The 17,939-nt window shown below is 39.0% G+C and overlaps 1 protein-coding gene across 1 annotated transcript in view; it reads left to right on the top strand.

Annotated features, from left to right (window-relative positions):
- The first annotated feature begins 6,435 nt into the window (after positions 1 to 6,435).
- Positions 6,436 to 17,939, top strand: part of LOC123514169 (protein mono-ADP-ribosyltransferase PARP3-like) — a 37,286-nt gene continuing 25,782 nt past the window's right edge. Inside the window, exons 1-3 of the mRNA XM_045271818.1 lie at positions 6,436 to 6,499; positions 6,675 to 6,786; positions 10,287 to 10,339. Of these exons, the coding sequence (XP_045127753.1) occupies positions 10,287 to 10,339 (53 nt within the window). The 5' untranslated portion in view covers positions 6,436 to 6,499; positions 6,675 to 6,786. The remainder of the gene's footprint in view (positions 6,500 to 6,674; positions 6,787 to 10,286; positions 10,340 to 17,939) is intronic.

Raw genomic sequence — 17,939 nt, 5'->3', positions numbered from 1 at the left:
TTAATGAACAGAATAAATGGCACAGTCTGCCGAGCCAGGACTCCATGGCAGACAGATTCACTCATGGTACAATAATTGTACCATGGATTCACTATTGTAACAATAGATTACACGCACACATATTATAGACTCATATAACAATTCTAATTGTTTAACCTACACAGTAGGTTACACACTCACACCTACATATACACAAATAATAATTATTGTGGCATACGATATATTACACACTAGCATATACATATACAAAACAAATTTATTATAACATACAGTGCAATAATTTACACATGTACCGATAGCTATACATGTTGATACATAATAAGTTATGGGTGTATGATAATATGTTATGTTCCTGTGGCTTGGAGAGAACAAAGGTGATTTTTTATTCTCTTTTTGAAAACACTGATGGTAAAACTATCAAGATCTTGTTCGATATGATGTGGTAAAGTGTTCCATATTTGAGGACCTATGTACATAAAAACAGTAAAATGTACTACATTATACTGTTTTTATAAAGGATGGTGCGGAATGGGTGACAAACTAAATTGTTAATGTTGCCTCGAGTATAGTATACATTAGTTGCAATACTAAAATGGGTGGTATTTCCAGAATACAAAGTTATGTGTCTATATATACAAAGTAGTAGAAAATATTTGTAAATAAAAGTGAAATTAAGCAGTTTGTTTGTATTTAATACTTGACTAGTAGAATCATATTTTCCCATAAAAAACATACATCTGATTTCTCTGCTATTAATAAATTTGTATCATCTGCATAAATGACAAACTTAAATTTGGAGCTAGCATGTACAATATCATTAATATATACCAAAAATAATATAGGGCCTAGTATAGATCCCTGTGGAACACCTTTTGTTATTTGTTTGTGATTAGAAGAAGTTGAGTTGCAAAAAACAAATTGAGATCTATTACTTAGGTAACTGGAGAAGAGCTGAAGTGGCACACCTCTAACACCTACAAATTTCTAATTTTGTGAGAAGTAATTTATGATCCAATGAATCAAATGCCTTAGAAAAATCCCAAAAAATCCCTGCTGAATAAAGCTTTTGTTCTAAACAGTTGTAAACATTGCTGACAAATTGTAAAAGTGCTGATTCTGTAGAGCGATTTTTACGGAAACCGGGTTGACTTTCTGTAAGTAAATTGTTTTCTTCTAAAAATTTAACAAGTCGTGTGGCCATGGCTCTTTCAAATATTTTACTGAAAACTGGTAGCATAGAAATAGGACGATAGTTGTTTACATTTCTCTTATCTCCTGATTTATAAATCGGGACAACTTTTGCAACTTTTAATTTTTGAGGAAATGCACCTGATCTAAATGATGAATTTATGATGTGCACTAGTGGTGGGGTAATGTGAGGTGAAGCATGTTTAATTGCTATCGATGGAATGTCATCGTAACCTAGGATGGTGGGTTTTAAATTCTTTATATAGCGCTCTATTTTTCCTTTATCCACTGGAGAAAAGTACACTGAGAAGTTCGAAGAATTATTGAGGTCCTGTGTGAATGAATCGTTATTGTCTATTAAATTGTTACCAAGACTAAGGAAATGGTTGTTAAATGTATCTGGGATATCTGACTTTGTTGGCTTTAGTTCAATGGATTTTGAGCTTGCTGTACATTTAGATTTACCCAAGATGTTGTTAATCAATTTCCATTGAGATTTTGGATTTCCCTGGTTGGCGCTTATTTGGTCTTGATGAAATTTTCTCTTAGCAGCTCTTAATGTTGATGTTAATTGATTCCTATATTTTTTATAAGTTTCCCTATAAGTTAGAGGCCATTTCTTTGCTAATCTTTCCAACCGGTTCCTCTCAGTAATACTTCTCCTTAGTGCTGGTGTAACATAGGGACTTTTGTCATGTTTATTGTCAACGCGAATGAGTTTTGAAGGAAAATATTGTTGGAAGAGCGAGGCAAAGTTTTTATAAAACGCGTTATAACTTTCATTTGAACATGAGGATTGCATTACATTAGACCAATTTTGTTCTGAAATAGCACTGTTGAAATTTTCTAGAGATATGGTTATAATTTTTTTTACATTAACATTATTTGGGGTGTTGCTGTAAAATTTGATATGAGTTTTCAAGTTGAATTGTACAATGACAGGAAAGTGGTCAGTAATATCAGTATGTAAAATGTTACAGGAGGCGAGAGACTCAATATCACTTGTCCAAATGGGGTGAATTAGTGTTGCTGTAGTTTCAAGGACTCTAGTTGGTTTGTTATTTACTCGGAAAAATTAGTATGAATACATTAAAGAAATAAATTCACGTACGTTCGAACTTTCCATGTGTCTAAGAAGGTCAATATTCCAGTCTCCTAGAAAACTGACTTTACAATGTTTTTGAGAACTTAGAAATACAAATATATCAGTGAGCTTATTGATAAATAAATCAAAATTCCCTCCTGGAGGTCTGTATATACAAATAAATAAATGTGTTTTTCCTGCAATAGTACTTTCAACACTAATAGATTCTATGTCAGATTCAATAAAATATGTCATCTACAACAGAACATCTAAATTTATCATTGATATATAAGGCTACTCCACCTCCATACCTGTTTCTACAATTTATAAATTGACTGTACTCTTGTAGTTGATACAGCGCTGCAAGTTCGGGATCCAGTCTGGTTTCTGTGAATGCCAGTACATCGACACTAACAGAGGGTTGTGTTAGGTACAAGTCCACCACATTTTGTAAGTTCGTTGCAATGCTGCGGATGTTCATGGAGAATAAAGTATATATTGCACAATTACCATTACAGGCCATATTAAGGTCATCCAGATAGATGTATAACCACAAGTGGGCAAATTAAAATCTATTATCTGTACGTAAAAAGCTGTAGGATCAAACATATAGTTATATTTATCATCTTCAACGGTGAGCGGATAAAAAAATAAGCTTATTTAAGTAGTCATAGCATTGGTCATTGGACATTATGTCTGTGGTCAAGAATCTATTTAACTCATCATCATTTAACAGGGAAAAAGGCAATTCATTTATGCTTTCTATAAGAGTAATCGTAGTGGTAGTAGTAATAGTAGTAGTAGTAATAGTAGTAGTAATAGTAGTAGTAGTAGTAGTAGTAGTAGTAGTAGTAGTAGTAGTAGTAGTAGTAGTAACAGTAGTAGTAGTAGTAACAGTAGTAGTAGTAGTAGTAGTAGTAGTAACAGTAATATTAGTAGTAATAGTAGTAATATTAGTAACAGTAGTAATAGTAGTAACAGTAGTAATAGTAGTAACAATAGCAATAGTAGTAACAGTAGTAGTAGTAGTAGTAGTAGTAGTAGTAGTAGTAGTAGCAGCAGCAATAGTGATAGCAGCTGTAGCGACAGCAGAAGGGATAACAACAACAATATCAAGAGTACTGACAGCAGCACTAGAGATAGCAATATGAGCAAGAGCAACTGCAGCAACAGAAACAGTACTGAAAGAAACAGTAGCGATATCTGCAGCAGTGATAGGAACAGTATCAACAACATTAGTATCAATAACATCAATATCAACAACAATAGTAGTGATAGCAACAGTAATGATAGCAACAGTATCGACAAGAACAGTAATAGCAACAGTATCGACAACAGTAATGCAAACAATAATAACGAGAGCAGAGGTAATGATCGCAACAGTAGAAGTGATAGTAGTAGTAGTAGTAGTAGAAGTAGTAGTAGTAGTAGTAGTAGTAGTAGTAGTAGTAGTAGGAGTAGTAAGAGTAATAGTAGTGGTAGTAATAGTGATACTGATACGAATATTAGTAACAGCAGTTGTAGTAGTAACAGTAGTTGTAGTAATAGTAGCAATTGTATAGAAGAAACTGTGTTAAGATTAATTGTAGTTGCAGAAATAATGACAATAACGATTGTGGTTAAAATAGAAGTTATAAGCAATAGGAGAAACGACATAAATACAATTAAAGTGAGATGTAATAGTAGTAATGGTACTACAAATTGTAACAATGGTATCAGACAGATTATTAGTAGTCTAGTATCATAGCAAACTTGAATACGATCCTTAGGACGAAATTATAGGCTCTTACATTATTGTGACACCTATCCTACCTCATTGGGATGCCTGACATTGCTTCTTTTGAGCCAGGAAGAGATTCGAATGAGGTTGCACGCATCTTTGATAGTGCACATCTCATGTCCACGGCACGTCCACATTCAATTGGTTCCCGATCCATCTTTCTCTTTTTATGTACCTAATATGGTAGAGAAATCAGTTTCACATAAATATCATATAAAGGAACTTAAAAAAGGCAAGAGTAGTACCTACTCGAAGTGCAAACTCGCTAGCTTTTGGATATAATTGATGCAGCTGCACACCTCAATACACTCACATATATGTTTCTTCATACACACATTTGGTAGCAGAATCATTCTTTTCTTTTTATACCATGTGGGCTTTTCTCGGGAATTTATAGACTAAAGGCGGTACTTTTTGGGGTACCTCCTATCTCAAAGCCCACCCGCTAGGAAACCGTTGCCCCGAGTGAAGAAGCCCTTTCTACACTCGGACCGTGGACAGGAATCGAACCCATGCACTTAGAGACCCCTTGGACCCCAAAGCACGCATGGTTTCATTGTACCACGGCAGCCACCCTTTTTTTTTTTTTTTTTTTAAATAAGTAATTTCGAACATCAGGAATGACAGCAATATCAAAGATCTAAAAAAAAAAAAAAGGGATTTCTTACCTATTTCCTCTCTTAATTTTTACTTAATTTCTGGGAGTGTATTTTAATTAAGTGAATCTCCCATACACTGCAAGCTTGCCATAGTCCTGTGGTTGAGAATCACTGACCTAGCTGTACAGTACAAGTGTGCATACATAATACTTGGTAATGCAGCTTAAATAGCATGCCTTTGTGCATATGTCTGTTACATCTTAATTTCTTCTTTCTTTGCCTTGATAGAGGACAACAGTCTTTTTTTTTTTTTTAGTATTAAGAATTACATACGAATAAAGCATATATGTGGAGGGATGAATGCATATATGCTGTATATTCCTAAGATAAGTTAATGTACAAATGGTACAAAGTAGAATTACAAAATAATAAAATTGAATGAAAATGAAATAGAATAAAATGAAGTTTAAGTGATACAAAAGAAGTGACAAACATTATTCAGCCTATATGTATCTCCTTTTCCATAGTCTCTTTAGTTATAAAAAATTATCATCTCATTCTCTATGTAGGTAGTACCAAGATAGGTAGGCCACTTTATATAAAGGCGGGTTCACACGTGCCAATTTTCTACTGAAATTGCAAGTCAGTAGAGTTTCCGACTGAATATCGGTGCCTAGCGACTGAAGATACCAAGTCGCAAAAAAAAAGACCAACACGTTGGCTTTGTTCAGTCGATTTGAGACTTTATTTATTTTTTATTCATTTATTTATTTATTTATTATTATTATTATTATTATTATTATTATTTATTTTATTTTTTTTTACAATAAGCCGGCCTATAGCGCCTGTAGGTATACTTGAAGAGTATGTATAGAAAGCGCTGTTCAGCTTCACCCATTGTGAGGTCACGGAGAAAGCTTTGTAAATGTGGTGTCGATGTAGAGAAAATATTAGAATTGGTGAGGAAAAAAAAACATCTGGAACCCCAGAAATTAATTATATAGTAAAAAAAAAAAAAAAAAAAACTTGTTCAAATCGTCGTTCTCTCCAAGAACAGTTTCCCTCGACGCAGAATGTTATTGGAGGTGAAAGTAGAAGACTTGTCAGGATTTGATCACAATTGTGCATAGTCTTCTTAAGATTAGTGTGTGGTAGACACTTCTTTCTTTCCTTCTACCTAGCAGGGACGTATCTGCAGGAATGTTCTTTTCTGTTGAGTCTTCCGGTACGCCTAAAGTAAAGCAACCACCGCTTCGATCAGCAACATCACTGAAGGAATTACATCTTGGTGGGTAGCTGTTTGTTTACACTCACTTCCCGCCAAGGCGCCAACTAGTCGATACTTTTCAGTTGCTATGTATGACGTTTTCCGAGTAGTAGGCCTCAGTCGATGCTTTTAGTGACTTGCATTTTCAGTTGCAAATTGACATGTGTTTCTGAACGCTCCTTAAAAATAACGTTCGCTATTCGGTATTTTCTGCATATTTTCCTAGGTAGATGATAGCTGTTCAAGATATTCGTTTACAATTTTACTCATCTCCATAGAATTATCTATAATTTCCTCAGAAATCACTACGTAACTATTGAGAAGAACATGTACATACCATAGCCTGTCTTTTTTGCTACTAACTCGGACTTGTACGGAATTAAAATATCAGTGTGAATTTCAAACAGCAAGACTATTGACATAATCTAAACTTACAATACGTCATCCTACTGAGAGAGAGAGAGAGAGAGAGAGAGAGAGAGAGGTAACATGTTGCAAAGTCCCGTATGGTGGAGTGGGTGTAGCTGCCAGCAAGTTCACACAGGCCCTGACAGGTGCCTCCGTCACCCTGCTTGTTTTAGGTATAATTACTAACTTTTGAAATCTTACACTCTCCTCTTGATAAAGTGCAATTGTGACATTCAATTTTTAATTATTACAACGATGATGATCACCATAAAGATTTATATATGAATATTATGGGATTGTTAAGTGGCTAATATTAACATTTTCACCGGCGTCTGGCAACTGAATCAGCCACACAAAACTAAGCGGCAAAACACCGAGCTTGCCAGATAGCAGTAGAACGCAGTGGAAGGATAACTGTGTGAGAACTATTAAAGGAGAGCCAGACCAAACTGTTACTGAGGTATGTGTAATAAATGTTGTAGTACAGTACTACTATGGTGTCAAAGTGTCATGGAAAGCGGGATAGATTGAATAGCAAGCATGCAGTGAGTCAGGCTGCTCTGGCAGTTTTCTCGCATGGTTTATCAGTGTGTGTGTGTGTGTGTACCATGCTTGCCAACCAAAGGAAGAGAAGGGGGGGCGTATCAACAATGGTTTCAGCACAAACAGCGAGGTGCCGCATGGAGAGATGCACGTAAATTTGCAGTACCTATATAATGAGACGGTAACCGGGATCGAGTGTATAGACATGTCATTGCTGATAAGGGAATACTTGTTATATTGATTGTTCTTTGACAAGTTTGAGTAGCTGGGTGACGGTCGCCTGGGTGACATGTAAAACACTTCGCAGAATGTTTGCTACACTGCCGTCATGCATGATTTATTTGTAGACAAATTAGTCATTCATTAATATCTGACGCTGATGTTAGGGTACGTACTCTGACGTGCGTATATGTTAAGAAGCCATATAAATATATGTGGTTAACAATAGTCATTACTAAGTGTTTACGAACATTTCGGTTGATGTTCGATTCCTGTGTTGGTAGCCTCCAGCACCCATGCACCAAGCCGTCACCGGGGCGGCTAGCGAGCGACCTTGACTGAAGCCGATGACTGCGTTAGAAATTTACGTGCATGGCAGGAGTGGGGTGTGCCACTCGGGCTTAGTAAAAGCCTAGTGAAAGAAGGTGAATGCATTCTCACATTATCAGATACTTCAATTAATTATGAAACACTTAATCTATCTTATCTCGGATCCATATAGGTTACTTCTGCCATGAAGATTTTAAGTAATTGTTCAAGCGAGTGCGCAATGCCAGGGTTGTTGCATCCTTCAAATCCTATTATTGTATTTTCTAAAGTTTTATATATATATATATATATATATATATATATATATATATATATATATATATATATATATATATATATATATATATATGGAGATAAAGATTGTCCTGAAAATATTCGGTGAAGGTAAGAACTAGAATAATGGAACCGCCTGCGTCCAGTAAGCGCCGGCGGATCCTGGAGGGCCAGGATGGACGGTGGCCTAGTCGGCGACTGAATGGTGGCGACGTGTGGGCGGGTTCCGTGCTGCCAGATACCGGGAAATCCCTCTGGTGCGAGGAAAAGAAGAAAAAAACGGTATTTATTAGAGGAAAAGGCATATTTGAGCTAAATGTTCGTTGTAATGAGAGAGAGAGAGGGGGGGACGGTTGGCCGGGGGGAGGAGGGAACGATGCTGCCTGTCAAGTAATCTAAGTTCTGTCAACTAAGAATAACATCACCCCCTCTTTCCTCTACAGCAAGTCACTCTGCAAAAACCTCACGCAATCTCTCAAGAGAAATATCGTAACCTCACGTAATCCGCTGCATAGGAGGAGCTTCACGTAACAATCTTGCCACTGTCAAACGTTACTGTAGCATCACGCAACAACCTTGCTGCTGGGACGCGGCACGCGGCAGACCTGGACACTGGGCAGGACTAGGACTTTTTGAGGTGCGACTATGGCTTTGCGACTTTTGCCACTAGATCCGGTATGACTATTGACTATTATTGGCCCCCGTAGTGCGACTTAATTGGACTTCGCGAATTTTCCCCGGTGCGGCTTCGCTAATTAGTTACAAAGTAAACTTTAGCGTTATAACAGAAACATGCTGTTATAAGGCAGATAAATATATTTATTATTATTATTATTATTATTGTTATTTATTTATTTACTTACTTATTATTATTATTGTTATTATTATTATTATTATTATTATTATTTATTTATTTATTTATTATTATTTTTTTTTTCATACAACCTACAGCAGGTCATCCATCCACTGTCTATCTTGGCTCTCGCGGGGATGTGGAAACTATCGTACAGTTACCTTAAGTACATGTAATCACGGGAAAAAATCGAAAAAAAAAATGCTTAAAAAGATAAACAAAGAAAATTGACAATGTATGTTTAAATAACCAGTGTAGTGCATAAGGTACGTGATTGACATTTAAAGATAAAACGCCACCAAGGCGTTCAATTGCCCTTGCACCTGGCAACACACCGCACTGACTGCAACACCGCCGAGTGCTGCCAGATTCAGATCTCAGACTTAGAAATAAAACTCATATCTTCTTACCGAAAAAATAGCTTTCCCAATAAACTAAACGTAACTTATCAGCTCATGAGGTCTTTAAAACAGCCGCGGCCATTTAATTTCTTCTTCCTGTTCAAAGTGTCGGCAAGAAAGGAAAATAGTGGGACCTTTTCAAAACGTTTGCGACTCCCGAGTGAAATTCCTAGTGCGACAAAGTCGCAACTCGGTGCTGCAAACTCCTAGTTCTGCCTGTCCGACACGTTACTATTACTGAAGCTTCACGCTGCTCACTATAGCATCTCGCTGTTCAAGCAACAACCTTGCTGTTGGGATGTGGGACAAGATCCTGCCAGACATGTTACAGACTATCACGCAACACTTTGCTGCTGGGACCCGTTATAAGAACTTTTCAGAATGCAAAGGATCGTCCTTGTAATCAAAAGTAACTTTTTCAGTAGGAAGTCCGCTTCATGAAATGCGTTTTTTATTTATCTATTTATTTATTTATTTATTTTTCTCCGGGAAAAGTCACTCGCGTACTAAACACCACTACCAGTGCTGCCAGATGCAGGGTAATTACCTTGTTTTAGGGTAATTTGAGCACTATCAGGGTAACATTATTTAATTTCAGGGTAATATTATGTAATCACCATACTTATTATGGTAATGTTTCTTACATGTACGTACTACATATAAATTACCTTTAATAAATAATATATTTTTAACAAACATGGTAATCAGAGTAATGTTAAAGGGGTATTTAGGTAAAGTTCGCAACTTGACCTGACAGCACTGACCAAAGACAAAACCAAGGAATATACAAGTATAGCATCCAATAATCCTTGAATCCTTGAGAAAACCAGTGAGCACACTCACTAGCCACTGCTATATAGTTGAGTTCATAAGATGGCGACGCCACTCGGACGCGGAAAAATTACAAAACGTGGGGTGGCTGTTCACTTTTTAGTATGGCACAAGTTTCCGCTTGATGCTTTTTTGCCTCATTAGTTAAAGCTTTGGTTCTGGAAAGAAAGAAACAAAAAAATCCTTATAAGGGGTTAGGTCGGGACTACTTCCATGTTGCTTTGGGCCAAGCAAGAACTAATTACCTACCAACACCAGTGTCTAGCAGTTCTTGCTTGACCCAAAGCAACATGGAAGTGGTTTATACGTCTGTCTAGTAGACACTAGACAGAATAAAGCATTGTATAACATGTCTGGATTCACATTCTTGTTTGTACATTCTTGTGTGCATGTATTACTCTCCAGTTTCTTGAGTGTTTAACCTATTGTTTTTTTTTTTTTATTGTTATTTTAACCATAATTTTGTTTAGTGATATTTCACTGACGCCTCATTAAAGCTCACTGTTTCAGATGGCACGAGGAAAGAGGGCTACCCGTAAACGAAAGTTAGTCAAACAAGAAGAGTAAGTATTCACATTTTCCGTAAAGGATCTCCTCTGATGCATGATAAATTCCTATTAAAATATACTTTTAAAAGGCAAGCTGCACGCCTCAAGATATTGTGCCTTGTATTTCACTGAAATCGAAAATCCACTAATTGTATACGTATTACACGTACTACTACTTCTGATTGTGAAGGTATGTACTGTGCAATTGTACGAAACATCACGTTCATCTAGACTCTAAACCAGCGTTTCTCAATCGGGGTTCCCCGGAACCTAAGGCTCCGCAAAAGGTCGCTAAAGGTTCCGCAAGAACAAGTGAGATAAGCTAATGCACTATTTTTACCTTTTATTTAATTTCATATGCGTAATATAACTAAACGCGCACAATGAATTATTGGTTATTTTAATATTACAAGATATTATTTTTCCTTAAACCAATTATTAGAAAAATTATAATGTGATATTTGTCACGTGAAATACGATGAAAATAAAATGAGAAATATATAGTATATAATTTTGTTTTTGTGCAGGGATTCCTTGAGACATGTAATTTAGTTTTAGGGTTACACAAGTAGTTTGACTAAAAAGATTTAGAAACTTGCAATGATGGAAACATCATAAATTTTCCTACACTCATTCTCTTCTTATACAGCTCCCCTAGACTCTAGACTGTAGACTCTAGGTAGTGTACAACTTTCAAATTCACGGAAGTTTTGGTGTGGGTTAAAGTTTGGAGGACAGCGACGGTGCTGCCCTCTGTTGGAAGCGAGTACTTTCATAGAAAACGTAAGGAGTAACTTAAAATTTCTGCCATGCTTCATCCCCCCCACCCCCTATTTTTCCCTGCATTCTCTCGTGGTTATGAACTTATAAGGCAAATAAAACATGTTTATATACTCGTGTGTGTGTATATATATATATATATATATATATATATATATATATATATATATATATATATATATATATATTGTTACGTTCACCGGTTGAGGCCTGGACCTCAACTTGACTTCCAGAAAGCCAAGAGCTGGCTTAACACTTCCGGTTGAGTCGAATGGGGCCGTGTGAATCCAACTTCGGGACAGTAGCGGGGCTTCATGAAATGGTGACGTAGCGGGTTCATGAGACGGTAGCGTGGAAGGTTCACGAGACGGTGACGTGGAAGGGGAGGCGGAGAGGTGGCGAACGAGGTAACAAGCGGAGTAGGTGATGGTAGTGGAGTATGTTACGGGCAGGCCGTAACATTTCCTCCCCCCTAAGACCTCCGTAATGGGCTCATGAAGGAGGTGAGACGGGAGATCTTGATAAGGCGTCGGCGATGATGTTGTCCACCCCCTTGATATGGTGGACTTCCAAGTTGAAGGGTTGAGTTAACAAGGCCCACCTAAGAATGCGTTGGTTTCGGTTCTTCATGGCGTGAAGGAAGGCCAGAGGATTGTGATCGGTGAAGACCTTCGTAGTTTGAGGACCAGGATGAAGGTAGCACTCAAAACGTTGGAGCGCCAGGACGAGTGCCAGAGCCTCCTTCTCGATGGTGGAGTAGTTGAGTTGATGTTTCTTCAGCTTGGCGGAGTGATAGGCGATGGGATGGAGGATGCCGCTTGTGGGGTCCGTTTGTAGTAGGACAGCACCCACTCCAACTCCACTCGCGTCCACTTGTAGATGGAAGGGGCGGGAGTGATCTGGCGTCCAGACCACTGGTTCCGAGGAGAGGAACGCCTTGAGGTGTTGGAAGGCTTGGTCACAGGTCGGGGTCCAGTGGAAGGGGACGGAAGTGCTGATAAGGTCCGTCAGGGGGGCGGCCAGGGTGGAGAAGTTCCTACAGAATCTTCTGTAGAAACCAGCCATCCCCAAGAACCTCATGAGAGCTTTCCTGGTGGTAGGGACAGGTAGCCAAGGATGGCCTCTACGTTAGCTCTCTTGGGGCAAACCTTGCCGTTCCCACCACATGTCCCAGGTAGACCACCGTAGACTTCCCGAAGGTGGACTTGGCCAGGTTGATTGTAAGCCCGGCTTCCTGCAACCGACCCATCAGCCTCCGAAGACGGGTCAGATGTGTCACCCAGTCGTCCGAAGTCACCACCAGGTCGTCCAGATATGCAGATGTTCCCTCCAAGTCCTGGGTGATGTAATTTATAGCCCTCTGGAAGGTGGCGGGAGCATTAGACAAGCCGAAGGGCATCACTGTGTATTGGTATAGTCCGAAGGGGGTGATGAAGGCGGATATTATTCGGGCCTCGTCCGAGAGGGGAATCTGGTAGTAACCTTTAAGTAAGTCTATAGTGGTTACAAATTTGGCTACTCCTATACTATCTATAAGGTCCTCTATCAAGGGCAATGGGTAGGAGTCTGGCACCGTCACTTTATTTAATTTCCTGTAGTCGGTGCAAAATCGACTACTACCATCTGGCTTAGATGTTAACAGGCAGGAAGCCCAGGGGGATATACTAGGTTCTGCAAGGTGATGACAGAGCAGATAGTCTACCTCTTTTTTCATCAAGTCTCTTTTAATGGGTGAAATGCGATAGGCTGGTTGTCTTATAGGCTTGATGTCATTAGATATTAATGTTATGTCATGTTGGATAGTATTACAAAGTCCTGGAAGGTCACCTGTGATTTCTGAAAAGTCTAGCAATAACTTTTTAAGATCAGACTGTTGTGAAGGTGTTAAGGAAAGAAACACCTCATCAAGGTTGGACATGATTTGGCTGTTTGAGGGCGTCCTTTAGGTGACGAGAAGAGGAATTCGATGTCGGACTCTTCCTCGGGGGGCACAGGACCAGACTCCTTCCCTACCAGACATACAGGTACAGTGCGAGACAAGTCGTCCTCTGGTTCTCTGGAGTGGTAAGGTTTCATTAGATTAATATGAACTAGTTGGGAATCCTTACGACGGTCAGGAGTGTGGACCACATAATTTAATGGACTTAGTTTTTGAGCCACAACATAAGGTCCCATGAACTTACTGTGAAGAGCATTGCCTGGAGTGGGAGAAAAAGTAAAACCTTGTCTCCTGGTTTGAAACTTCTCATGACAGATTTGGGAAGAGAATTCTGTTGCATTTTAGTTTGAGATTTGAGGAAGTTTGATTTAGCAAAAGATCTGACTTCACTGATTTTATTCTTAAGGTTACTGATGTAGTCAGACACACTGGGGCTTGAAGGAGTATTTTGAGTAAACCATTGATCCTTTAATATTTTGAGAGGCCCCCTGATCTGTCTACCATAGAGTAATTCAAAAGGGAGTAACCTAAAGAATCTTGAGGAGATTCTCTTAAAGCGAAGAGAAGGAAAGAGATACTTTCATCCCAGTCTCCTTGATGCTCCAAGCAATACTTCTTCATCATGGATTTTAATGTTTGGTGAAACCGCTCCAGACAGCCTTGGGATTGGGGTGGTAAGCCGAGGAGGTAACATGGTCGATGTTTAGCTCATTCACTATCTGTTGGAAAAAATTGCTAGTGAAATTGCTACCCTTGTCAGACTGAATTTGTTTTGGAATTCCTACCGAGGTGAAAAAATGTATTAGATGTTTTACAATGGTCTTTGATGTGATGTTCTTAAGAGGAATGCTTCAGGGTACCTGGTAGTGGGATCCATGAGGGTTAACAAATACTGATTCCCTCGTTTGGTTTTGGGTAAGGGCCCTACGCAGTCTAGAATGATCTTTTCGAAGGGCTCCGTCTGAACTGGAATAGGCGTCAGAGGAGCTGGCACAAGGCGTTCGTTAGGCTTACCCACAATTTGACATATGTGACATGTTTTTACATAGTGTGACACATCCTTTTTCATTCCTGGCCAAAAAAATGTTGAAGAGCCTTCTTGTAGGTTTTTTGGATGCCTAGATGACCTGACAATCCATCATGAGCTAGTTCTATAATGGCTGGTCTTACAGACAAGGGATGACAACTTGATGTGTTTCTGACCAGGTGTCTAGTTGTTTCAGTTCAGGAGGTCTGTAGGCACGCATCAGGACTCCTTCCTGATAATAAAAACAAGGCAATTTAGACATATCCTTTGTCTCACTGGCAACATGTCTGATCTTAGCCAAAGTGAGATCCTGTTCCTGAGCATTAATCAAATTCTCCTTTGAAATGATGTTATTGTACAAGTTGTCAGTAGAGGCAATCATTGGTGGAGGAGGTGGTGAAAGGGCAGGGGACTTGGACTGAGACCTGGTGACTGCACACACTGGGAAGAAGTGAGGGGATGTTTCGTCCAGGGTCTTAGTGGGACTTTCTGTTAAGGGAGAATCAAGAACAATTAAGTTTGGAACAGCCAAGTTACCCGCAAGATCATTACCCAGTACAAGATGTACCCCCGGTACTGGCAGTTCACCAGGTTTAATGGCTACCTCAACCTCTCCTGAAATGAAAGGGCACTGTAAGCTAATTTTAGCCAAGGGATAGGAGAGCTGTGATTCGAGACCTGTAAGGATCACCTTCTCCCAGTGAAAGCCTGTTTGATGTTAGGGATGACATCTTCCCTTAAGATGGATTGGGCAGCACCTGTATCACGCAGAACCTTGACATTTATTGCCTTGTCTTTACCATCAGTCAGGGACACTTTACCTTGATACATGTACGAGTCATAAAGTTCTAGAGGAGAGTTGACAGGGTTAGCTAGGGCCACTGGTTTCTTGTTCTCAAATGTGTTAGGTTTAGGGGCCACAAAAGAAAGTTGACGTTGAGAGGCCTTGCAATTTGGGTGTCTACATTTTTGGATCGTGTGTCCTGGTTTCTTACAGTATGTACACCAGGGGGAATTATATGCATTTGGCGAGAATCCGGTCGGCTTACCACCCGCGCCCCAAAACCTTCCCCAAAGGAGGACCTAACATTAGATAGTGAACCACGACCTCTACTACCCAGGGATCCCATCAACAAAGCAAACGCATCAGCCACTTTAGCGGCAGACATAAGATCACTCTCTCCCGTTCTTCCACATGCCTCAGAATATTAAAGGGTAACTTGTTCTTCCATTCTTCCAGGACCATTAGATTGAGCAACTCCGAAAAGGTGGTAATGTTAAGGGCGGCTAACCATTTCTTAAATTGTCTTAGTTTCTCACTAGCAAATTCAACATAGGTGTGAGACTCTGGTTTCACATACTTTCGGAACTGTTGTCTGTATCCATCAGAAGTGATAGAGTAGGCGTCTAGAATGTTACCTTTGATCTCTTCATATTCTACCTCATCACTAAGGCCGTTGTATACCCTATAAGCTTTTCCTACTAGCTTAGGGACAAGGAGAGACACCCACTGATCCTTGGGCCATTTATTCCTATTAGCAATGCTCTCGAAAGCGCGAAATGACCCGTCAACATCAGATTCATCAAAAGGGGGAACTAGCGGAGCAGCTGTAGCAGGATTAAAGCTTGCTAACTTTTTCTTTATATCTATTTCTTCCCCTCTAAACTTAGCGTCATTTCGTAGGGCTAACTCCTGAATTTCTGACTCTTTCTCCTGCCTTTTAAGTTGTAACTGAAATTCTCTCTCTTCCTTTTCTGCCTGTAGTTGCATTTGTCTTTCCCGTAATTCTCTCTCTTTATCTTTGTCTTCTTTTTCTGCCTTTAGTTGCATTTCTTTCGCTTCTTTTTCTGCCTGTAGTTGCATTTGTTTTTCATGCATCCGGTATTCTAGTTTAAGCTTCTCAATTTCCCACTGACTTATCCTACTCTTATCCTGTTCTTCCTGGGGACTGTGTATTATAGTCCTCATAGAGGCTGACATGGGAGTTAACTCTTTTATGGCATTTCCTAGCAACTGACCTTCTTGCACTAGATGTTCAACAACTACATTCTTAATGACCTCTTTAGTCATCTGAGACGTGATGGGAACATCAAAATGTTTAGCGATGGCTTTCCATTGGTCCTTCTTTATATTAGCATCTTTAAGTTGTTCCAGAGAAGGGTCGGCACAAAAATCTTCAACGTTAAACTGAGCGGAAGCCATATTAAATAGATGTTAAACCACAAAAAAAAAAAAAATGATAAGCGAATTACTTAAGTGAGGAACTTGGCAGAGTGATAATAAAGGCAACCTTGGAAATTACCTAGATTATACTTAAGTAAACACTTATGAGTACAATCACTAATGAGGGGTAAACTAGAGAGTTACGGCATTAAGAGGGATCCGGATTACTCTAGTTACGAGACTTGAGAGTGAGGAGCGAATTGTACTGAGACTTGTTATTGATAAGGAGGCGGATTAGTCTGAGAGACTAGTTAAAATGGCCGATTCTAACTAGCGAGAAAAATGATCCGCGAAGTGAGGGGATTGAGGGTTCGCATGAACATATGATGATCCCAACACTTGGATAACACTTATTACACACCTGCCTATGTGCAAAAAATAGAGATAAGTGCTATCGGTGAACACGCCTTTCTACCTGGTTTCCTGCTCTACCACTGCTATGCGATACCAATGAAAGTCACGAAGCACGTTTAACCCAAAAGGAGCTACTTGAACGCACAAAGGTAAATTTAAACCACAGGCAGAGTAAGTCACAGAAAAAAAACACATCAAAGTCACAACACCACAGAAACACAAGAAAAATAATGTAATCACAGAAAAAAAGTCACTGGAAAAATGGAACACTGAACAAGGGTTATAATAGTTCTGTCACGGTCGCCAATTATTACGTTCACCGGTTAAGGTCTGGACCTCAACTTGACTTCCAGAAAGCCAAGAGCTGGCTTAACACTTCCGGTTGAGTCGAATGGGGCCGCGTGAATCCAACTTCGGGACAGTAGCGGGGCTTCATGAAACGGTGACGTGGAGGGTTCATGAGATGGTAATGTGGAAGGTTCACGAGACGGTGACGTGGAAGGGGAGGTGGAGAGGTGGCGAACGAGGTAACAAGCGGAGGAGGTGATGGTAGTGCAGTATGTTACGGGCGGGCCGTAACAACATATATATATATATATATATATATATATATATATATATATATATATATATATATATATATATATATATATCAAGGAAAGCAGGGAAGCCAGTGGAAAATCCAGTACTTGTCAGTAACATTTATTCCGCGACGTTTCACCCTCTTCAATGGGCATTTTCAAGCTACAAGGAGTACACATATTTAGTAAACATTAAAAGGTGTCATTAATAAAAATTTGCTATAAAATATTGCATGACAATTAAAAGTACAAAATGAAAACTAAGATCATTAAGAATACAAATTAAAACTAAAATAATAAAACAACTTACAAATATAAAAATAGAAACAACTAAAATATACCTGTTGACTCAAGTGGACAGGCGAGAGAACGAAAACGTAGCAGACGAAAAATCGGAGGGAGAAGGGTTAGGCCTAAATTATTAAATCATTACCCTTCTATGGTCATCTCAGTTACTCAATTAGGAACAAACTAGATTGTTTTAAAGCATTATTTTCCAGACATTAAATTTTGTTATGTCTTTACCAACACACTCACTATTGGATCATTTTAAATTTAAAGATACTGTTCCTCGCGATCTCTCATCCAATGTTATATACGAATTTACCTGTCTGAGCTGTAAAGCTTGGTATATTGGAAAGACAAAAAGGAACCTGAAATATAGAATTGCTGAACACAAGGGTATATCACCTAGGACAAATAAGCCCATA

This window comes from Portunus trituberculatus, chromosome 37 (assembly GCF_017591435.1).
Source record: "Portunus trituberculatus isolate SZX2019 chromosome 37, ASM1759143v1, whole genome shotgun sequence".
NCBI lineage: Eukaryota > Metazoa > Arthropoda > Malacostraca > Decapoda > Portunidae > Portunus > Portunus trituberculatus.
The sequence above is the reverse complement of the archived record's forward strand: the minus strand, read 5'-3'. Positions and strand labels throughout refer to the sequence as shown.